Source organism: Trichosurus vulpecula, chromosome 4 (assembly GCF_011100635.1).
Source record: "Trichosurus vulpecula isolate mTriVul1 chromosome 4, mTriVul1.pri, whole genome shotgun sequence".
Lineage (NCBI taxonomy): Eukaryota > Metazoa > Chordata > Mammalia > Diprotodontia > Phalangeridae > Trichosurus > Trichosurus vulpecula.
The window spans coordinates 100,138,501-100,163,663 of record NC_050576.1 but is presented as its reverse complement, the minus strand read 5'-3'; the positions used below and the strand labels follow the sequence as shown (position 1 = coordinate 100,163,663).

Sequence of the window (25,163 nt, the reverse complement as noted above, 5' to 3'; positions counted from 1 at the left end):
CTTCTGCCTTCTACTTTGAGAGTTTCTTATATCCGGCGGTTCCGAACCTTTCAGACATGTTTATGATCCTCTTTGAGATTATAAACTCTGCCCTCCTAATACATTTTTGGTTGCCAATACACCCCCACCTTTCCAATATCCATTTTTTTTCAGGCTCCACTTCAAGGCTGACCTTTCCCCCAAAGTCTTCCCTGAACAGAAGCTCCAGATGACCTCTCTCAATTCCATTTCTATATATAACCACATCCACATAATTTTGCACTTTTCAATTGAAGGATGAAGGAAAAGTATAGTCAAGAACATCACAAAAGAGATGCTTCATGCTCAAGAAATAAAATTGGCTGGTCATGTGGCAGTAGTGAGGATTAATGAATGTGTCTCACTTATATCCTCAGAATGTCAAAAGCACTCGTGGAGGGCTCCCAGCATTCTGGGAGAACCCCTTGTCCTGAAGTTTTGAGAGGACATAGACAAGAGATGCCCAGAATCGGAAGGCAAGGACGAATCTCAATCTAAACTAGCGGAAGGAATACCCACATCAGTGAGATCTCAGATCCATTTAAATATTGTTTCCCTAAGGTTAACTAGGAAGGTTTTTACAGTGAGGTTGTTATTTTCCCGAGAGCAGGGACTGTCATATTGGATTTTTCTGTTTCTCCCAATGCATCTCCCATAGGGCAGGGCTCACAATAGGTGCTTAACAAACACATGTTGATGGATTGGTTTCCTTCCTTCAGTTGGGAAGCTGTTCCACAAGGTAAGAGTCACTGGCATATGTGGTACCTCCACTTGGCTCATCTCCCTTTTTCAGATTTCTGCTCAGTTGCATCAGAGGTGAATGGGAAAGGAACCAGCTGCACAGCATTTTAAGAGCCAGAGTTTCCTATGAGAAAGATAACCTTAAAGAATTGCTCAATAGGAATATTATTTGATTTTCCTCTACTCCTCTCTTCAGGTTATTGTTGTTACTGCTGTCATTTTTCAGTTGTGTCTTACTTTCCATGACCCCATTTGGGGTTTCCTTGGCAAAGATACAAGAGTAGTTTGCCATTTCTTTCTCCAGCTCATTTTACAGGTGAGGAAGCTGAGGCAAACAGGGTGAAATGACTTACCCAGGGTCACAAAGCTCATAAATGTCTAAGACCAGATTTGAACTTAGGAAGATGAGTCTTCTTGACTGCAGGCCCAGCACTCCATCTACTGCACCACCTAGCTGACCCTTGGGGTTATCCTCCCTTCCATTACTGTGAACCTGAACTAGGTCTGTATTGGTTACCAGCACATAAGCATTTGTTATCTGGAGGCATTGTATCAGAGTGGCTAAGGGGAGAATATAACAAGAGAAGAGAAAGACAATCCTTCTCCACATAAGTACAACCAGGAAAGACAGTCTGAATGGTTTAAATATAGGACATCTGGATATCCCTGCATATATTTAATTTGCTCCTTTCTGGAAATTGTTCCCAAGGGACTACATTATGTTACTTGGCTAAGCAATGCTGGCTTATCATGACATCCTTTTTGAGATTCAGCCTCAATTTTCCTTGCTCAATCTCTCCCTCATTTGATTCATATTTGCTATCCCCTTCCTTCTGATCTATGATTCATAATACTTTCATTGCAAAGCTCAAAGTGCTATACAAATGGGAATTATTATTGTTAGTATTATTATTAAAGGAACTTAATTATGTTGAAAAGACTGTTTAAAATTTAGGAGAGCCTTGCATCTAAGTTTATGTCTATCTGAAGTGAAGAAAGAGCTATTTTCACAATCACACATCTGCTTTATTTAAATCTTGGTTTCAGAAATAAAATTCTTCCTTTATCATTTCCTTGAAGCTTCTAAGACATTTCCCATCCTCCAAAACTTTTAGTTGTTTCCTATTGCTTTTAGGATAAAATGCAAACTCCTTAGCCCGGCATTCAAGGCCCTCTGTGATCTGACTCCTACCTACCTTCACAGCAGGGTTTTAAAAATACTTTTTTATTTATTAAAATTTTAATTTATGGGATAAAACAAACATTGCCATAACATGGTATAGTAAAAAAGATGATTGCATATAAAACTGCAAATCTATATGTACAACTTGCTATTCCTTTTAAATATAATAAAGTTATCTAAATTTCTTTTTTTCTTCCATAACCGTGTGTGTGTGTGTGTGTGTGTGTGTGTGTGTGTGTGTGTGTGTGTGACTGCCTTTTGGCAGTCAGCCTATGGACTCCTTTTCAGAATAATGTTTTTAAGTACATAAAATACACAGGATTACAAAGGAAACCAATTATGTTGAAATATACTTATCAAAATATTTTTAAAAAGCAATTTAACAGACTCTGACTAAGAAGCCCTGCTTTTATCACCTTGTTTCATATCTCTCCCCTTCATATACTCTAAGTTCCAACCAAACTGCATCGCTAGCATTTGCCTTAACTTAGCACTCTAACTTCGGCTATTGTGCATTTACACAAGCCATCCACCACAGCTGGAGTGTATGTGTTTTTCATCTATACCTTTAGGAAGTGTTCTCTTCCTTTAAGGCTTATCTCAGGTGCCATCTGTCCCATGAAGCCTTTCCTGATTCCCCCCAACAGCTAGTGCTTGTTTCCTTCTGAGATTATGGTGTATTATATAGATTTCTATATGTATCGGGTAATAGGTTGAGAGCTGGAAGAGACCTTGGATGTCATTTTATCCAACCTTTTCATTTTACAGATGAAAAAACTGAGGCTCAGAGGTGAAATGCCTTGCTCACAGGCAGTAAGTGGCAACTTCAGATTCAGGTCTTCTGCCTAAATCCAGCAATCTTTCTACTGGATCTTTCTCTCCCTCTCTCTCTCTCCCTCCTTTCCTCTCTTCCTCCCTCCCTCCCTCCCTGTCTCTGTTTCTCTCTGTCTCTGTCTCTCACACACCACACACACACACACACACACACACACACACACACACACACACACACACATATACAGAGGGAGAGAGAGAGAGAGAGAGAGAGAGAGAGAGAGAGAGAGAGAGATTGAGAGAGAGGACATGTTGGACTCCCAACCTTCCATTCCCCTTTTCTTCCAGTAGAATGTAAATCCCTTGAAGGGAGGGATTATTTATTTTGTATTCTCAGTGCTTGCACATGGTAGGTGCTTAATAAATATGTGCTGAATTAATCTGGATCTTGAGAACTAGCAACAGGACCCTCTCTACTTTCCTGCTTTGGCTGTCAACCATGCTTTCCTAAATGATGTGTTAGAAGGTGTCCTGACCCAATGGCACACGTGTGGTCACAAGCTTGCACAAGCACACTTGTCTTGCAAAAGGGAGGCCTCAAAGAGGAAGGTTTCTGAATGTACTTACTGGGTCTTGAGGATATAACAAGCAAAAATGCAAGTCCTCTCTGAGACCCAGAAACACAGTGCTAGAGCTCACTTCTAATTTGGGCTTCAACAATCTTTCCGATTGTGACTCTACCCCAGGAACTTGATAGGGGACCTTTCACTCTATCTTGCCAGGAGTCTAACTCACTTCCTGGATACCAGCTCCAAGTCCATCCAAGTCCCTTCCAGGTCCTTGCTAGTTGCTGAACGTTAGTTCCTTGAGGGCAGAGATCATCTTGCTACCTTGTATTTGTATTCCCAGTGCTTAACTTGTCTGTCCCTCCCTCCCTCCTTCCTTCCTTCTTTCCTTCCTTCCTTCCTTCCTTCCTTCCTTCCTTCCTTCCTTCCTTCCTTCCTTCCTTCCTTCCTTCCTTCCTTCTTTCCTTCCTTCTTTCCCTCCCTCCCTTCCTCCTTCCTTCCTTCCCTCCTTCCTTCCTTCCTTCCTTCCTTCCTTCCTTCCTTCCTTCCTTCCTTCCTCTCTCTCTCTCCCCTCCCCTCCCCTTCCCTACTCCCTCCATCCCTCCCCTTATATTTATCTATCATCAGTCAGTTAATATCAATCAATAAACATTTATTAGGCACCTACTGTGTTCCAGGTACTCTGCTAAGTGCTGGGGATACAAAGAAAGGTAAAAGACAGTTCATGCTCTCAAGAAACTCACAATCTAATATCATCTATTATCTTTCATTATCTATCATTCATTCTTTTCTATCATCCCTCCCTCCCTCCCTCTCTCCCCCTCTTTCTTTCTCTCTCTCTCCTATCTATGTAGCTGTCATCTACCGATTTACCTACATATTTATTGGCCATCTGTCTGTCCGTCCAAGAAGCAGAACTCCTTGAAACAGCCTTCCTATAAGTTCTAATCATCACAGCATACACCAGGTCAGAAAAAGAAGAGTGCTTATGATTATGTTTGCTCTTTGTAAGTTTAGCCGTAATCATCAGACTAGGAACAGAGTACACAAAGTCATCTTTTCTAAATTGTGTGGAGCCAGTCTCTCCATTTGGAAGCTCAGGAGTGCTTCTGACTGAGTTAGATTCCAGCCATTCTGAACATGCTTAATAAAAAGACACTTTCCCCCTGCGGTGCCTCCACACTCACTTGTTGCCCAGTAACCAGGAAGATTGAGCCTTCCTTTCCATGTACCACTTGTCGGTAAATGTGATCAAGAATTAAGAGTTCACTCCAGCAGTTCTGAAGCAACTTCATTTGGTCATCAACCTGTAAAAGACACATAAGGAATTTCACTCTATGTAAATATACATATATATATATATATATATTTTACTATTGAAGTCTCAGTTTAGAGGAAAGTGGGTTTGCTTGGGTGATTTAAGGACAGCACTGCACAGATATTCAGATCTTAACCAAGCAGATCATTGTTTTTCAAAACGAAAGGAGCTCAGGCCATGTATAAATACTTAAAGTATTTATGATCAATGAACTGCTAGGAAAAGGCAATCCATTAGAGTGGTAGGTAGAACATTAATAGAGCTATTAACGTCTGCTCATCGAAGGATTGGGCGTCTTAGACGGTGAAATAGTGAGTGATCCACAGGCACCATTAGAATGATCCTAAGTAGCCCATGTTTATATACCTGAAGGTTAATTTATTGAGTGGTCATTGAAAGAGTAAATATTTTGTTGTATCAGGCATCCAAATGGGGAGAATTTTTTTGATGCAGTGGAATCATCAGTGCAGGGAACTCTCAGTGTGGAAACTCCTTCCACCAATACACATTGGCAACTCCTCAGTAACTTAAATTTTTAGCGATTTGCCTGAGGCACTGAGCAATGAAGTTATTTACCCATAATTACACAGCTAGTTTATTATAGGGGCAGAACTCAACCCAGGTCTTCCAGGCTTTTCTCCTCTATATCCTATGTCTTGTTGACTAGGGGTGGAATTTATGTACAAAGAAATTAGAGAGTTAGTGTGGTACAGCGAGAAGGCCACTAGATTTGGAGTCAGAAGTCCTGAATTCAAATCTCATTTGTGAGATTCAGATGGGATAGTGTAGGTAAAGCACTGTATAAATAAATAAATAAATAAATTTTCTTAAATTTTTTTTTGCTCCCCTCAAATACCCTGATGCTAAATATATGCACAAACACATGGATCAGTAAAAGTTAGGTCAATCTATTTTTAGGTCTGTCTCTCTGTCTCTGTCTATCTGTGGCTCTCTGTCTGTGTGTCTGTCTCTTTGTCCGTGTTTCTGTCTCTCTGTCTGTGTCTCTGTCTCTCTGTCTGTCTCTGATTCTCTGATTCTCTCTCTCTCTCTCAAACACATTCTCTCTGTCTCTATGTCTCTTTCTGTCTCTGCCTCTCCCTGTTTCTCTGTCTCTCTCTCATATAAACACACTCTCTGTCTGTCTCTCTGTCTCTCTCTCTCTTCCTGTCTTTCTCTGCCCCTCCCCCATCTGTCTATCTCTGTCTTTCTTTCCCAGCTAAGTTCTTGGAATCATCAAGCTAAATTTGGTTGGACAGAGATACCTCCTCTTGCCTCCCTGCCTCCTCCGGGCTTCCAGTCTGCAAGCTGTTTTAACATGAATAATGGCTAGCATTTAAATAGCGCTTCAAGGTTTGCGAAGTGCTTTACAAATATTACCTGATTTGGAATGGAGGTGCTATTATTATTCCCATTTGCAGATGAAGAAACTAAGGCAAACAGAGGTTAAGTGACTTGCCTAGGGTCACACAGCTAGCAAGTGTATGAGGCAGGATTCAAACTCACATCTTCCTGATTCTGAGTCCAGTTCTTTCTCCACTGTGTCTCCTAGCTAACACTCAGAGGTACATAGCCATCTTTTAGGATAGTGATTTCCAGTATTCATGTTCTGGATCAGCAAGATGTCTACTCCTTATCCCAAGGGAGTGTTAAAATTTCTCAAAGCATTATTCATTTAAATCACTTAAACACATAAAATTTAGAGTTTTAGTTGGTGAAACTATGGATGCAGCTGCTTAAATAGAGGATTCTACTTAGTTTTGCAGTGAGTGCTCCTGGGTTCAAATGTAAACTGTGCCACCAAACTACCTGCATGGCCTTGAACAAAGTACTTGATTAATCTGTCCTCAATTTCATCCTCCATAAAATGAGGGATAAAGACTAGCCTGACCTCTGTTGATTATTTCGTATTTATCCTATAGATGGCCTGTAAACAGCTTGTTTTGAGTATATTTGTTTGCATGTCGTCTCCTCTATTAGATTGTGAGCTCCTTGAGAGTAGGAATTGTCTTTGCCTCTTTTTGTATCCCCAGCATTTAGCATAGTAGGTGCTTAATAAATGTTTATTGAATTAAATTGAAATAAATTGAATTGAACTTCTAATATCCCTTCTGGCTCTAAATGTACGGATGGAATATTATGCTTTGGTAGGTTGAAAGTGATATCTCAAGGAACCCTACTTATTTTTAAAGCTCTGTGGCCAACCCTATAACCATGAGTTCAAAGCAATCCTTGGAAGTTTGGGTGGCAACATGACCTTTCTGCCACATGTGAATAGTCAAGCCTGGCACAAAGCCTGAGAAATATTAAAATAAGGATGTTTGGGGACTTGGGAAAGGCAGCCTCTGGTAACGAGGGATAAGGAGGGGCCAGCCATTCCCAAGCCCATCTCCATTCAGCAAATTACAAGCAGGTGAGTGAGGATTGTTATACACCACCCTGGTCCTTCAGCCACACACCTAAACCCTAAAGATGTCATTGGCTGCCCACATCTGTGCTTTATGATTACAAAGGGTTTCCTAGTATTTGGAGCGAGATCTCCAAAGCCTTATGCAGGATTACACTTCCAAGTCTGTAGGAGCTCATTTAGACCCATCTTAGAGGGGCCTTGAAATAACTGCTACAAGGTGAAGGCCACACTCATGACCAGCTCGATGCCATAGCAAGTGGAGCATAATTCCAGGAAACAGCTATCTCAAGGGCCTGTATGTGTGTGTGTGGGTGACGTCCATACAAAGTTTCGCTTTTCTGCAATTTCTAACAATACTATTCCAGCAAACGGGCTTAGGTATTATTATACAGTGGTATGCCTTCACCATGATTAATTATTTCTAACAAAAGAATTACAAATTCTTGAAGAGATTATTGCTAATGATTTATTGGGTAGATTAATTTATTCCTAACAAAAAATAACTAGCATTTGTATGGTGTTTGAAACAAAGTGCTTTACAAATATTATTTCATTTGATCTTCATAACAACCCTGGGAGGGAGGTGCTATTATATTCCCCATTTTATTGATCAGAATACTGAGGCTGAGAGAGGGTAAGTGACTTGCTTAGGGTCACACAACTAGTCAATGTCTGAGGCAGAATTGGAACTCAGGTCATCCTGACTCAAGGCTGAATGTTCTATTCCCTGTGCCATGTTACTGCCTCCATCTTAGGGTTATGTTGCTCCTTTGTCTGAGGAGTTCAAAATATTATACCAATGCTGTTTCATGAAGACTCACTACAGAGGCATTCATTACTCCCATTTTACAGATGGAAGAATTAAGAAAGAAAAGAAGGAAGAGCAAAATAAAAAAAAATACTTGCAGTGATAGAAAGTTAAATTTACACCTGAAAAGCTGCAGCTCTCCACCCAAATTTTATATCCTCTGTTTTCATAAAAAAAAAATGGGATCAGGAAGTTGTATAGAAAAAACACCCTTTGAAACACAACCCCATATAAAATGGTAAAATCAGAAATCTGACTACTATTATCATTCTTCGCACTTGTTAGAGAAAACCCCTTTAAGTGGATGTATTTATATCCAATATGAAGAAAAAAAGGGGATGGGGCCAGGTTCTGCAAAACAACTGCTTTCCTTCTGGCTCCTGTTTGTGTTTTCTTTCTTTAGCTATTGCCATGGCAACCGAAGCCTAATACACCTGGACCACGTGATTCAGCACTTCATCACTTAGTGTTTCATGAGTTCTAGTCTTATCTTGACTCTGACCCCTCTTCCCAGTTTGTAAGCTCTCTGAGACCCAGAACCATGCCTTCAATTCTTCCTGTGTCTCACTGTGGGTTGCACAGTGCTAGGTCCACAGTCGATGACTGGATTAAAAGTTATCATGGACATTTATCTGTTTTGAACTAGCCCTGTGATTTCATAGGCATAAAGAGCCTCCTTTATCAATGTAGATCATCAGCTACTAAGCAACTTTTAGACTTAGAGCTGTTGGGGGCACTGAGAGGTTGTCAATAAGTCAATCGACCAATATTTATCAAACACCTACTATGTGCCAGGCACCTTGCAAAAAGAGCCCTTCCCCTCATGGAGTTTACAATCTAAGCCTTACCCAGGTTCACATAGTCAGTAAATGTCAAAGACAGGACTTGACTCAGGTGTTGCTGACTTCGAGGCTAGTCCTCTACCCCTCTGCAACATGACCACCTCTCAGGTGACACTTTTATAAGTCTTCATTGTTTTCAAAGACATTGAATTACTAATTGGTTGTAGTTTTTACACTTTCTGGGGAGATTTCTTTTTTTTCCTTCCTTCCTTCCTTCCTTCCTTTCTTCTCTTTCTCCTTTGGCAATCACGGTTAAGTGACTTGCCTAGGATCACACAGCTATTAAGTATCTGAGTCTGGATTTAAACTCAGGTCCTCCTGACTCCAGGGCTGGCACTCTATCCATTGTACCAGCTAGCTAACTACTGGAGTTTATTGAATGCGGTGGATGATGTGGTCAGACCTGTGCCTTGAGAAAATCTCTTTGATAGCTGAGTTGAGAATGAATTGCAGTGGGGAGAAGCTTAAGTCCGGGAGAGTAACCAGAAGGCTATGGAAATAGGTGATGAGGATGTACAGATGGGTGGTGGTAGTGTCAGAGGAGAGAAGGGGACATATATGAGAGATGTTATAAAAGTAGAAATAATAGGACTTGATAACTGATTGGATATGGGGGAGATTTTCCTGAAGAATATGTTTTGATTATTTTCATAAACCGTTTACTTGATATTTTGCAATGTTAAGGACAGCAACAGCAGATTTATTATGAGCTCTGTTCATATCTGAGAGGAGAATATACTTTATGCTTTTCTACCATAGCCATGAATAGGAGGAAAAGGTTAATATGATGTCAGTTCTCTATTATCTGTAGATAAGAAGTTTGGTCATTCTCAAGATAATTTTCATTAAGAAAATAAGTGAGAAAAAAGGTGAATAACATATTTATGTTGACTAGATTCTCAGAGTGTAAACATTGTCAATAAAATGACCCTGAGTGGCATTTAGGGGTCGGGGTGGGGATGGCAATAGGGATTGAGAATACAGAGGTGGGGTAGGGGAGGTTGGGAAAATCATTTTAATTGTGCCGTGAAGACTCTCACACAGTTCGCCGCACCATCCTATATAACCTTGCATTATCAGCTATGATAAAGGAAGGACTTTATCTCAGAAATGCTAACTCAGTCATCTGAGAAACTCTTTGTATTGGTGTGATAGCCAAGAGTCTAAAGTCATACAAGAGGCAGATTGTTGTGGGGCACGACTTCCCACAACTCACAATTGTTAATCATTATATACTTTTGCTTTCTCAGAAGAGTAGTTAATTTAGTAAATACCAAAATGAAGAAAAATGTGTATATCTCTCCTAGGCAGACTTCATCCTTATCAACACCTCATTGTTCTCTCCTCACACCCCAGATTTTAATAAATCCTTGAAATAACTGAGACTCTAGGTCAGTTTTACTCAGGTAAAGATGTTTTAAAATCAGTCTGCTTAGAATGGTGGTTGATCCTGAGCTTTGAGGATTGTATAGTTAGGTAAGCATTTGGCTGGGAGTGCCTGGCATTATCCTTGGATGATAGATCTGGAGTTGTAAGCGGTCTTGGGGACTGGACAATCCAACTTTCTTATTTTGCAAATAAGGAAATTTGAGTCCTTTAGGAGTTGTGATTTGCTCACCATTACACATCATCAGTGTCAAGATTTGAATACAGCTCCTCTGACTATATTGTGAGACGCTATCTCCATTCTGAAGTTTTAAACTCTCCAGCTACACAAAACTAAAACTCAAGTTAGTGTTTCATTTTGATAAGTAATATGACTATGACCGTGATTTTATGTTAGGCACGAATTACCAAGTGATTGTGTCTTTTGTTAGTAGATAAGATCTAAGAGGACATTTAAGAACCAAATCAGAAATGGCCTTTTATGGTTAAGGCTGAATTGATTTCTATAAACTTTGAATAATTTGAACCCTAAATCAATAATCAAAATTCAGGATGGTAATAATATCAGACACTTTTAAAAAAGGAATTAATTTCATTATCTTTTTAACATGTCTTTGATCCCTTGGAGAATAAAAAAAACAGAATTTTTTAAAGGCATTGTGTACCTACTATGTGGAAATCACTGTGAACAGGAGGCATGCAATGGCCTGAATCTATGACTGCTATTAAAAAAGAGTTTGATGGTTATCTATAACCTCCACAATAAACTGCTACAAAGTCCAAGAAAAAATGATTTAACATTAGCAATGATTAAACCAGCTCCAAAACAGTACCGCACTAGAGAATTAACAGCCAGTAAAACTCCCTTCTTGATTGATGCAATACACAAAAGATTTATAAATGGGAAGTTCTTGACTGGGTCAAGATAAGCAGCAGAGATGCTGATGGACTTCATAATTGGGTTACTGTTATTTCATAATGCAATAAACTGTCTTGATTATCATGTGTCACTTAGCCTCTTTCTCTTTTTTATTGAGTGAGCGGTACTCTGGGGTGTGCTCTGGGATGACCTCTTCCCGTGGGGATAGGAGGATGGGGAGGGGGATTGGAGGTGAGTGGGGCCTTTCCCCATTTTCACCAATGTGCTACAAGTCAAGTCTTCACCGTCTCAAGCTTTGATTACTGCTATAGTTTTCCAGATGATTCCTCTTCCTCCCATTTTTTCTTTCTTCATTCTAGATACAGAGGCCAGAATCAGCTTCCTTAAATATTATTTCTTCATATATATCCATACTCTTCATCAAATCCTTCAAAGCCGCTCACTAATTGATTCTACCCTATCTCATGGACCTGCTTTCTTATTACTAATAAGCATTTATTGAGCAGCTATTAGGTACTAGACACTATACTAAGCTCTGGATATAAAAAAAGGCAAAAAGCCTGCCCCTGCTCTCAAGAAACTCACAAGCTAATGGGGGAGATGATGGGAAAACAACTACATACAAATACGCTCTAGACAGCATAAATTGGAAATAACCAAGAGGGAAAGCACTAGTATTAATATTAGGAAAGGTTTCTTATAAAAGGTGGGACTCCTCTTCCAGAAAAGAGGATCAGTTTCCTGTACCTTGAACACATATGCAAATATTATCTCCTCTTTTTAGAATGCACTTCCTTTTCAGCTGTGCCAATGATGTTTACCATCCCCCTTTCCCAAGAACCTACCTTCAAATAGGGTTCTGCACTGTGGGTATTCAACAAATGCTCCTGAGAGAATGATTAACTAATGGGGTGATCTTGCATCAGACTTAATTCCCATGCCAAGGCACCATAGGGTCATAGATTTAGAGCTGGAAGGAATTTCAGAGGCCAGCTAGTCTACCCTTCCCATTTTACAGATGGAGACCTCCAAAGACCAGAGAGTGAATGACCCAGGCATGCACACAAATTGTGTTTATCTGTATATACACATATTTGGCATATGGATGTAAACCATATTAGTAACACTTCACCTATTTTGCAGTAAGACTTCTGATAATCTTAATCCTCAATTACATGTATATACACATATAAATACATAGTATTTATAAATGCGTATGTATATGTATATATGTATATGTACACACACATAAATACATTCTCCTGTAGATACATAGGTGCATGCATGTATATGTATATGTGTATATTTGTATGTATGCAATATGCATGTGTATTCTTCATCTAAAATCCCACTTTCTGCAGAAAGCCTTTCCTGATAACACTTACTTCTAGTGCTTTCCCTCTATTGTTTCTTATTTATCCTGTATATATCTTGTTTGTACAGAGTAGTTTTTATGTTATCTCTCCCATTAGATTTTTTTTGAGGCAATCAGGGTTAAGTGACTTGCCCAGGGTCACACAGCTAGTAAGTGTCTGAAGCTTGATTTGAACTCAAGTCCTCTTGACTCCCACGTCTGCCACTCAATCCACTTTGCCACCTAGCTTCCCATGTGGCCACTGCTTTCGAACAAATAAGCAGCTAGTAAAAGAAAAAAGATGCTTGTTGGGCATCCCACTGCCCAATGGATTTACTAGCATGCACAAGGCTGAAGGTGCCTATATTTATTCAACAAACATTTATTAAGCACTGGTTTCAATTGTCCTTAAGTACATATGTGACGAGGTAACTCCCCTACTCAGTCTACTGCAGTGGCTTCTTACTGCCTCTAGGATCAACCATAAACTCTTCTGTTTAGCTTTCAAAGCATTTCATAGCCTTGTCTCAACCTATAATGCCAGCCTCAGTAGATGTTACTTTCCCTGTTTCTGTCTCTCTCTGTGTCTCTGTCTCTCTTCCCTCTGTCCCTCTCTTTCTCCTCTCTCTCAGTCTTTCTGTCTGTCTCTCTGTCTTTCTCTGTCTCTCCTTGTCTTAGCCAAACTGGCCTTTTTTCTGTTCCTCACCTGTCTCCATGTTTTTATATTACCTTTCCACCACAACTAAGATGGATATATTCTCTCCCCCTTATGGAATCCCTGTCTTACTTCAAGATGAATCTCAAAGACCAGCTTTTTTATGAAACCTTTGCCGATGCCCCCAACTACTTTGTATTTGTTCTCTTGATGTGTGATCTGTATGTGATCATAAATGTACTGGCTTCTCCCATTAGAATGTCAGCTCCTTGCACATATTATTTCATTCCTTGTATTGGTGTCTCTAGTTCCTAACATGGTGCCTGGTCCATATTAGGTGCTTAATAAATGTTGATTGATTAGACTTGTCCTGTTTGTCCTTGTAGGTCAGAACTAGAAGCAATGGCTAAAAGCTATGAGAGGCAAATTCATACTTGATGTTAAGAAAAAACTTAAAATTTTGGAGCTGTCTATAAGAAGACTAGGGGCCGCTAGATGGTTCAGTAAAGAGAGTTGGGTCTGGAGTTAGGAAGACCTGAGTTCAAATCCAGCCTTGGACACTTACTAGCTGTGTGACCCTGGGCAAGTGACTTAATCTCTGTTTGCCTTAATCCACTGAAGAAGGAAATGACAATCCACTCCAATATCTTCACCAAGAAAAACACATGGCCAGTTTGTCTGCAGAGTCATGAAAAATCAGACACAACTGAACAATAAGACAATGAGAAGACAAGGGTGCCTTGGGAGGTAGTGGGTTTCCCTTCATTGTAGGTCTTCACCTGTTTGACCATTCGGAGATGTGTCACGATAGTGGTTGGATTTTCGAGAACACATGGCTTCTGAGTTCCTTTCCTAACTTTGAAATTGTGTCATTTTTTTATTTTGTGAGAATGAAATCACAACTTGCAACTTGAAAGTAGGAGGAGGACAGGAAATCAATGAAGAGAAAGCAAGAAGGAATGATGAGCCAAAGGAGGAAACTGAGAGGAGGAGTCAGCTGAGCACTGGAAGGGCAGGAAAATAAAGGATGCTAGCTCGACGTTCAAGGGAAAGGGTTCGCTCATATTTTAGAATGGGGGGATCTAAGTATTTGTGTAGGCAGTAGGGAAGGAGCAAGTAGAGAGCTGTGTGTTGCCCATCTGGCCAGTTCCAGTGGGGGCAATTCCTACTACCCCTCGCAGAGGTTGTTGTTTGTCCTTCGTTCTCCAAGAGGACCATGACATCAGGGAGGTGATACCATGACATGTAAATGAATTGGATTTAAGTGAGGCAGGGCTGTGCAAAGTCACCAGCCTTACTTTCTCTTCCAGATCCATCTGGGTCCAGTGGCCAGATAAAGATCAGGATGACTGGAGATGGCCCCCCACTGAAGTTGAGAAATGAATCAAAATGAGAATGGTCGAGAGAGCATGTTCTGGAAGGACACAAGAAGGGATAGGATCAGGGCAGGAGAAGAGGGGTTACCTTGACAAGGATGAAGGGCAATTCATCCTCTGAGAATGGTGCAGAGAAGGTGGGAATAGGGGAAGACACATGGTACAGGGAGAGTGGGAACAAACATTTATTCATTCATTCATTCATTCATTCATTCATTCATTCATTTATTTATTTATTTATTTATTTATTAACAAATATTACCTCGTTTGATCCTCACAACCACCCAGGGAGGTAGATGCTATTATCCTCATTTTACACATGGGGAAACTGAAGCAGTCAGCAATTGAGTGACTTGCCCAGGGTTACACAGCTAGTAAGTGTCTGAGGATGGATTTGAACTCAGGAAGATGAGTCGTCCTGACTCCAGACCCAGTGCTCTATCCCCTGCAGCACCACCTAGCTGCCCCTTGATGTGCCATAGATACCTCTAATATTGGAAATTGAATTGCCCATGTGTGATTCTTTATTCCATTTAAATCTGCTTCCATGATTCACAATACCTCTCACAACACTTTTGGTAGTTTCTGCTAATAAAAAACCAACTTCAAAGTGGAAAATACAATGTAGACTTAGGTAACTGCTATATATGCCTTTATCTAGGGCTTCAAACCATATTAGAAATATTCCACCTGTTTTTTTTAGTTAGACTTCTGATCATCTCAGTCCTCCAGCTCTATGAATAACAAAATAAGGGAACAGGTTCTCTCAGTAATAAACAGCTATCACAAAGCCCATGTACTATATTCTCTAGGCAGGGAGAACTCCCCTCAGACCACCATGTAGATGACTGTGCTTAGAGGAAGGCAGAACCTTAGACAAACTGGTGACTGATGATGTCTAACAGAATTCTAGAAAGCAGAGGAGACCTTCTACCTGTTCTCTGGTTCTTTGGCTTTGCAATCTGGCAGCATTTAGAATTGAGACAAAACGTCCTGCATACCTCAGTAAGTTCTGAGGGTCTTTTTGTTTAACAGCCCAGTAGAACAGAGGCCTCTAGGTGGCATAGTGGATAGAGTGCCAGGCCTGGAGTCAGGAAGACTCATCTTCCCGAATTCAAATCCAGCCTCAGACACCTACTAGCTGTGTGGCCCTGGGCAAGTCACTTCACCTTGTTTACCTCAGTTTCCTCATCTGTAAAATGAGCTGCCAGAAAAACCCCAAATTGGATCTCAAAGAGTCTGAAATGACAGAATAGGTGATGCTCTTAATGATGATTCTGAATCATAAAAAATAAGGTTCAGAGTTATGGGATGGAATTCAGAGGTTCACTTATTTGTAGTGTCTAGATATAAGGTCAGACTCATGGTCCATTGAACCCAATATTTTATCTCTAATGGAGACAGCAAGGAATGGTTTGTGAGAAAGCAAGTTTGCCTTCCCAGATAGAAAGGACAACAACCAACCAGCACAATGCTAGCACAATATTCTTTGGCTTTTATCCTTGATATTTTGAAGTTTCTATCTGGGAAGGCAAATTTGCTATCTTCTGATCTCCTTCAATTCTGCTGTGTGAGATGTTTTGGGGAATACCAGATATAAAGTGACAGGGTCTCTCCCCACAAAGAGTTTACAATTTATCTGTAAAGAAAAGATGTACAGACATTTAGCAGATATTAGTGCTAATATATATATATACATGTAAATATATATATATATGTATATATATGTATATATGGAGAGAGATAGAGACAGAGAGACAGACAGAGACACAGAGAGACTAAATGATTTAATTCAACAAAGATCACTGAGCTATACTCAGGAAGAAAATACAGTTTAGCTAAAATGCCATCTCTGCCCTAATGAACTCACAGACTTCTATGTCTTGTGGGCATCTCAGATTCAACACAGCTGAAAAATAACTCATTAACATACCACCAAAATACACCCCTCTTTCTTACTTCTCTGTTTGTGTCAGGAGCAGGCATCACCATTCTTCCGGTAACCTAGGTTTGTAATCTCAGTTATCCCCAATTCCCTACTTCTTCTAATTAGCTGCCAAGCCTTGCTGATTCCCTTTGTCTTTACTCATGTGGCCATTACCTCGGCTTAGGCCCTCATCACTTTTCATCTGCCCTTTTGCATAACCTCCTAGGCAATGTCTCTCTCCTAAGCATCTCCTCTGCATTCTTCACACCATTACCAAAGGTATTTCTAAAGCATAGCTCTAACCATTTCACCCCTCTATCTTTAAAACTTGAGTGGCTTCATTATGGCTTCTAGGACTGAACTCAAACTTCCCTGTTTGGTATTTAAAACCTTTCACATCCTAATTCCAACCTACCTTCCCAGGCTTATTACACATTGCCCAACTTCATGAACCCTCTAGTTTGGCCTTCTTGCTGTTCCTCACATTTAACATTCTACCTTCTGTCTCTGTGTCTTCACACACTGTCTCCCCACGCCTGGAATGTATACCCTCTTCATCTATACCTCTTAGAAACCATAATCCAGCTTAAGTACCATCTCTTACAGGAGGAGGGGAAGGAAGGAAATAAACATTCATTGAGTTTATTATATGCCAGGCACTGTGCTAAGTGTTCTATAAATATTATGTCATTTGCATCTGATCCTCATAACAGCTTTATGATTCTTCCCATTTAACAGCTGACTGAGGAAGAGGTAAGTTGAATGATTTGCTGGTGACAGATAGTGATTGAGGCTGGATTTGAACTCAGGTCTTCTTGACTCCAGACCCAGGACTCTTCACTTTGCTACCTAATGGCATCTAACCATCTGAATTCTGGGGCTTATGTCTCTCCCTGAAATCACCTTGTAATTATTTTTGACATTTGTATATACTTATGGGTATGCATGTTGTTTCCTGTCATAAAATGTAAGTTCTCTGGGGACCAGGGCTGTTTTATTTTTGTCCTTGTCATTTTAGCTGGCACATAGCAGGTGTTTAATAAATGCTTATTAATTGATTGATTGCAGTTCAGCAGGCTAAGTGATGTGATTTCAACAGCTGGATGCCTCCTAAGTTCTATGGTATATGAATTTGATGAGTAAATCCTTGAACTCTGCCTTTCACAATTTTAAAGACTTCTATCATATCATCATTCTTCAGCTTTTGCCTTTCAGATTTAATAACAATAAAAAAGTCCTGATCTTTTTAGTCTGCCTACATATGGAAACCATTCTTACAGAAAGGAGAAGACATATTTGGGTCCAGAAGAATATATCTTTTTTTCCCAACTCAGGAAGCTACATAATACAGTTGTCTCTGGCTGTCAGATAACCTCAACCACACTGCCTTCCCCACTCCACCTCCCGTGCATGGTGCTGATGGAGAAGAGGGTCATATCTTTTGGGGGAAGGGTACTTTATTATTACCTAATTTTATTTGAGGCTAAGAAATGTGATGTCCCCAGAAATGGGTAGAGTAGATTCACTCTTTGGCCAGCTTTGCTTCTCTCCTCATTACAGAGAATCAAAAATTCTCCTGTTATCTAGTTCATAGGATCAGAGAACCACAGAATGTGAGAGCTGGAGGAGACTTTAGAAGTCATCTAGTATAATAATGCCTTGGCGGTGGTGGGGGGAAGACAAGCCAGAAACCTAAGCTTCACAAACCCATTTTGCAGATTTCTTGTTTTCCTAGAATGCTTTATTTTTATGGTAACAGCTCCTGTTTTGCAGGGGTGTTGCAAGGATCAAAGGATTACTTTGAAAACTTTAAAGTTCAACTTTAATGTTAGCTATTATTATCATCTTATATGAATATGCAAGAAAGGAGGCAGCATGGAATAATGGATCTAGAGCATTTGGGGTATCAGAAAAGGCTCATTTTAGGAGGTGGCCCTTGAATTAATGTTTCAAAGATTATGAAAAATCTTTTCTCAGGGCCAGTCAACAAGTATTTTATTGGGTGCCTACTATGTGTAATTGCAGAAGAACTATACAAGAAAGATCTTAATATCACTAATAACCACAATGGTGTGGTTACTGATCTAGAGCCAGACATCCTGGAGAATGAAGTCAAGTCTGTCTTAGGAAGTATTGCTAACAATAAGGCTAGTGGAGGTGATGGAATTCCAGCTGAACTATTTAAAACCCTAAAAGATGATGCTGTTAAAGTGCTGCAGTCAGTGTGCCAGCAAATTTGGAAAACTCAATAGTAGCCACACTATTGGAAAAGATGCGTTTACATCCCAATCTTAAAGAAAGGCAATGCCAAAGAATGTTCAAATTCCTGGGCAATTGTGCTCACTTTACGTTCCAGCAAGGTTACACTTAGATTCTGCAAGCTAATATGTGAACTGAGAATTACCAGAAGAGCAGTCTGGTTTTTGAAGAGGCAGAGAAACAAGAGACCAAATTGCCAACATTCTCTGGATTATGGAGAAAGCAAGGGAAGCCCAGAAGAACATCTACTTCTGCTTCATTGACTACTTTAATACCTTTGACTATGAATCACAACAAAATGTGGCAAGTTCTCAAAGAGATAGGAGTACCAAATTGTTTTACTTGTTTCCTGTATGTGGGTCAAGAAGCAACAGTTAGAACTGAACATGGAACAACTGATTGGTTTAAGATTGGAAAAGGAGTTCAGCAAGGCTTATATATTGTCACCTTATTTATTTAACTTTTATTTAGAGTACAAAATGCCAGGTCGGATGAATCAAAAGCTGAAATTAAGGTTGCTAGGAGCAGTAGCAACAATTTCAGATATGCAGACTATACTGCTCTGATGGCAGAAAGTTAAGAGGAATTAAGAAACCTCTTGATAAAGGCAAAAGAGGAGAGCATAAAAGCTGACTTGAAGCTTAACATAAACCACAAGAACAAGAACAACAAGAACAAAACAAAACTAAGATCATGGTGACTGGTCCCATCACTTTTTGGCAAATAGTGGGAGAGGAAATGGAAGCACTGTCAGATTTTATATTCTTGGGGCTCAAAAATCACTGCAGATGGTGACTGTGGCAAAGAAATAATAAAAAAAAAACTTGTTCCTTGGAAGGAAAACTATGGAAAATATGGAAAGCATACTAAAAAACAGAGACATCACTTTGCTGTCAAAGGTCCATTTAGTCAAGGCTATGGTTTTTCTAGTGGTAACGTATGGCTGTGAGAACTGGGCTATGTGGAAAGGTGAGTGCTGCAGAATCAACACTTTTGAATTGTAGTGCTGGGGAAGACTTTTGGAGGGTCCCTTGGACAACTGGGAGATCAAATCAGTCAATACTTAAAGAAATGAATTCAGACTATTCATTGGAAGGTCAAATATTGAAGTTGAAGCTTAAATACTTTGGTCACATAATGAAAAGACAGGGCTCATTGGAAAAGACCCTGATGCTGAGAAAGATTAAAGGCAAAAGGAGAAGGGGACAGCAGAGGATGAGAGACATAGATAGTATCAAGGAAGCAATGAGCATGAGCTCAGACAGACTTTGGGAGATAGTGAAGGACAGGAGGGCTTGGTGAACTGTGGTCCATGAAGAGTTGGACATTACTGAATGACTGAACAGCGCCATGTGTAATAGTAATTACTAATACAGCGCTCACTGTATTAGTCCTTTGAAGAGATGCAAAGAAATTTAAGATGGTCCCTCCCTTCATTTGGGCATGTAAGATGTATATGCATAAAAAGATAAATAATAATATAAGACATCACATAAATACCAAAGTGCAAAGAAGAAAACAGCAGATCACAGAAAAGGCAGACGAAATGAAAGAGAGGTAACATTTTAAGATATTTTCCGGTGCTCCCTCTTACTGGTATTGTTCCATTTCACACCACTTCCTATTTCCTGCACTCTAATTTAGAAATCTCCTATGTATAATTAAAGCCAGGCTGTCACCTCTCTGACCAGGCAGATGTTAAATAAGCAACAAAGACAAAACATTGAAGTATGATGTGTTTTCTTTTGAGTCACTTGGAATGTCAAAAATGGTGCCTGGAGATGTAATTATTATGTGAATTGGTAACAGGATAATGGGGTTAGACTTAGAAATCCTGCTCTTCAGGCATAGACTCAATGCGACTGGGCCATCAGCCACCTAAGTCTGCTCTCTGTACAAAGGATCAGTAATTAAGCCATAAATCAAGACATATATTGGCTTATACCTTGTAAGATGAACACACCTGATTGAAGTCCTAAGGATGGTAGGATGAAGGGGAGAACGGTAAGAGATAATATGGGTGAAGATTCTACAGATTATACTCAGGGGTTTCCTTGAGGTCTGAATGCAAATTCTTTCTCTGTAGATTAAATTTCTGAGCCAGAAGAAGAAATTTTCAGGGACTAAAATGTCCTTGGGTCCATGTTGGCTGATTGCTCCCCAGGCATTCAGCCAAAGAGAGGAGGAAAGAAGTCAAGTAGCCTAAATATTATTCACCAAAAATACAACAGAAATTAGGGACAGAGGTAAAGAAGGGGTCCCTAGGGTCTTTCCAATGATGGGAATTCTCCCAACACAATGGCTCCTGGGAGAATTCCTTAATAGATTTCTTCACTGATGTGGAGTTGACAGACTCTTCCTTACCCACAAGTTAAATTAGCTCATAAAAGCACAAAGCTATCTGTTCCCTTGGCCTGTTGCCTTAGAGAACCTAGATATTCATTCCCAGCAGCTGATGGAGGCCCTCTCCTCCCAAGCCCCAAAGTGAGAAACTAGGTAATTCTAGGAATCAAAACTCTGGGACCCAAAGTAGGACATACAAAGTTCAGCCAAATAATTTTTTCCCTGCACTACAAATTCCATGACATCACAGATCATTTCTCTGTATAAAAACTTCAGTTCACAAGCAAGAACACTTTCCACTGAATCTGGAATGCCTGGTGAAATAGTCATCGACAAAGGCATTCACCCAGAGGTGTAGGCATGGGGCTTTCTCCTTTTTATCTCTTTGTCAAGATTGAGGGAAACCCTATAATCTTTACAGGAGTTCTCAGGCAAGTTCTGGGAATATTAAAGGAAATTATGTGGCTGAAGGTCAAGGAATTTCATAATCTCTGAGAATTAGAGTTGCAGGTCACCCAAAGCCATAGGCTCCCAGCAAGTGTGAGTAAGTAGGCTGCCATGTATTATTAGCAGGGAGGGGCTGAGTTGCACAGAAGGGAAGTACACAGAAGTAGGGGAATAATTTACAGGATGGCCACAATAATATGAAGGAGAAGCAAAAATGAAGACTTCAGATCTCTGATTAATGTAACATCCAAGTGTGACTTCACAGGAATGACAGTGAATGAACTATGCCTCCCACCTCTTGATAAAGAGGTGAGAGGCTACAGGTGTGGAGTAAGGCATGCACTTTCAGACACAATCAATGTGTTGACTTGTTTTTCTGCCTGTACTCATTCATTATAAGGGAAGAATCTTCTGTAAGGGCATGGAGGAGTCACTGGCATGTGACAGGGAGGCCAAGAAAAAAAGGAAAGAGAATCTCAATAAAACACTTTAAAAAGAATTGTGTGGGCAAAGCAGCATAAAGGCTATTATCAGAGAGTTCTATTGACTGGAAAAGGAAGTGAGTCAATCATGGAATGAGAGTAAGGGACAACTGATTTAAAGTCCACGTGCTCCATTGTTATACTGAAATTTAGGGGAAGGCCCCCCACACATTGCATGGTCTCTCTGAGGAAGATTTATGGAAGAAAGGGAGAAAGAGGGAGAAAAGGGGGAATAAGAAAGGGAAGGAGAGAGAGAGATAATGAGAGAGAGAAGGAGAGGGTGAGGGAGAGGGAGAGAGAGGAAGTGTTATAGGCTGGTTGGGACTCCACATGATCTGGATGTGGAGAGATAGGGATTCTGAAGCAAATGTAAGGTAGGTGAGATAGTGTACATTCTCTAGATGATAGACACTCTCCTGTAATGGAGTGAGGAGAGATGTGGAGAAAAAGAAGAGTAGATCTTTCTGGGCAACTGGAATCAGACTGAAGAAAAGGCCAGTGAAAGAGATTGCCCTGTAGAAAGTTGCATTCATATTTTAAACAGAGAATAAGTCAATTGATGAGCATTTATAAAATGCCTGTTCTGTGCCAGGTATTGTACTAACTTCTGGAGGTGTAAAGCCAACAATGAAACAATCTCTGAACACAAGGAATTTATATTCTATTGGTGGAAACAACATGTGTCCATTTAAGTATAAAGTAATAGCTATAAAAAAATTGACAAAGCATTAATTAAGTGCTTACTGTATATGCCAGGCACTGTGATAAACCTTGGAATACAAATAAAAATGGAAAATAATTCCTGCCTTCAAGGAGATTACATTTAAACGTGCACATATATAGCAAAAACATGACTCATACAAAGTAGATGCAGGGTAACTTTAGAATGTGAGCCACCAGTGGCTGGGGGTATGTAAGGAGGAATGACTGGTACCGTGGGAAGTGGCATGTTCAAGTGAATAGTGCCACCAAGTCTTACTCTCTTCCCTATAGCTATACCCTTAGGACCATCAAGTCTTACTACCTTCTCCACCACTTGGCAACTGAACCTTTCCTCTATATGTTGTCTGTCCTGATTAGAATGTGAAGAGCTTGAGAGCAGGGATGATCTCAGTATTCTATTTGTACCCCCAGAACTTAGCCAAGTTCTTGGTGTATAGCAAGCACTCCATACATGTTTATTCATTCATTCATTGGAAGCTGTCCTCTGGGTCAGGAAGATCTGGATTTAAGTTCCACTTCTGGCCCATACTGACTCTATGACCTTGGGCAGGTCACAACCTCTTGATGCCTCCAGACAATTCTCTTAAGACTAAGTTTCAGGTGCCTGGTAGGAGTTTCCTCATTGAGAGTTTTTCCCACCAAGGTAATCATGGGTCCAGACAAAGTAAATAAATTACTCTAGTACAATAACAAAAAACCCAAAGGATTTTTCTTTTAAGATATTTAGCAAATCAGTAGCACTGATTCAACTCTGGGAGGAACTTCATACTAACCTGTCCACATCACTTCCTATTGTCAATTTTTATGAAGTAAATTTAACTCTACATGTGATTGCTTATACCATTATGGTTAAAGCACAATTGACAAACATCTGTGGAACTGTCCTTCTCCATCTTTGTTTACTAGATAAAGTGTTGGGTGGTATAATAAAAAAATCCTTGAGCCATCCGCTGGGAGCTAGGAGACCTCTACCACTGGCTTGCTATAGAACAACCCTGGGTTATTGCTCTAGGTCTCTGTTCCCTTATCTATAAAACAAGTAGATGATATCTAAGGTTCACCCCAGCTCCAACATCTTACACTATTACAACATTATGCACATTTAAATAAATGTTAATTAATCACCTACTATGTGCAAAATACTCTAATAGGTGCTTGGTGTAAATGAAGAGCTTAAGGAGGAGAGAGAAAGGAGGTGGAAGGGCATGATATGTATATATACGTCTAGAGAATATGCTAAGAGAAATTTGAGGAGGAAAGAGAGAACTTTCATCTGCTGAAAGAAAAGAAGGCTTCATGGAAGACTTAGTACCTGCTAGGATCATAGGCATAGAGCTGTTATGGCCCATAGAGGTGATCTAGCCCACCCCTTCAGATATAGATGAGGGAACTCAGTCACAGCGATGTGAAGTGATCAGCTCAGTCACACAGAGGTAGAGCTCTGATTTAAACTTGGCTCTTCTTGACTGCAAATCTTGCAACTTTTCCAACACCCCTCTGCTGCCTCCCAAGTAGAAGGTTTAAGCCAGAGCTGTATTGCAGACAGTTTCAACTGGCTTCCAAGAGATAGTTGTTAAATTTTCAGTATGAGCATTTGCACCTTTGAACTTGTCCAAAACTACGAATCAGGCTTGTTTTGTTGATTGTTTGGTTCTAAGAAATTGATGGAAAAAATGTAAATAATGCAGATTAAACTTAAAAGTGTGTTGCGTACGCATGATTTCTAGAAGAGTCAGTTGTTAAACATTTACCAGTACTCCACTGGTTCAAGCCTTCTGCTTTTCTCCCCTCAGCCTTCAAAGTTAATGGTTGAAGATATGGTTAAGAGGACGAAAATGGGTTAGTTGTGATACTAGCTTTCTATTGCTACCCTCCTAACTCAAAGACAAATCTGCACAACTTAGTTAGTGTCTTTCTTTTGGGATAAGAGCTGGGCAGTACCTTTTGTGAGCTCCATGTTCATTTATTTCTGTTACTTATCTTTCTAGATATTTAAAACATACTCTTAATAAATAAAATAAATAAAAATTTATAATAAATAAATGTGGATATTTCCCCAATTAGAAATTAACAAGATGGGCCTAATAATCTCATCACAAAAAAACAAACTAAAACCAAATCACCAATGGATAAAGCTACCCTGCTGCCCAGACTACAACGTGGACCTATATAGGCAATCTATTCATTGAGTTACTCCATTAATATATTTATCTGGAATGAGCATTGCTGATGGACAAGGAGCCAGACCCATAATTAAACAGGGGAAAGAGAAGATCTAGATGACATTGGGAAATTCAATTGCACAGCATTTACAATGATTCCAAGCTGCATGCTAATATACAAAACCAACTTTTTGACATCAGTATTCCTATAGAGATGCTAACTAAAATGAAATAGCACTCTGTTAAAAGAATCAAAACTCTGGGTATCCCAAAGGGTAAAGGAAAGATGTGTGGTGGGCATAAACAGATGGCAGTACTTTACCAAGTACTCCTTGAGCACAAGGAGTGGCATAAAACATAGCTACCCTCATGACACTTTGAGGCAATCCTCCAATTTCTCTAATTGAAAGTCTTTAGGTAACACAAATTGTATTCAGCACCTTTTTAAAAGTCAGTTCCCTAAGTCTGTAATTCTCTCTAGTGTATGACATACTAAGAGTTTCACAAGTGCT

At 39.9% G+C, this 25,163-nt stretch overlaps 1 protein-coding gene across 6 annotated transcripts in view; it reads right to left on the bottom strand.

Moving 5' to 3' along the window:
- The window catches only part of NR5A2 (nuclear receptor subfamily 5 group A member 2), a 182,029-nt gene that overhangs the window by 86,116 nt on the left and 70,750 nt on the right, over positions 1-25,163 (bottom strand). For all 6 annotated transcript variants that reach the window (XM_036754292.1, XM_036754294.1, XM_036754293.1 and 3 more), the window contains one exon: positions 4,470-4,589. In XM_036754292.1, coding sequence (XP_036610187.1) covers positions 4,470-4,589 — 120 coding nt within the window. The remainder of the gene's footprint in view (positions 1-4,469; positions 4,590-25,163) is intronic.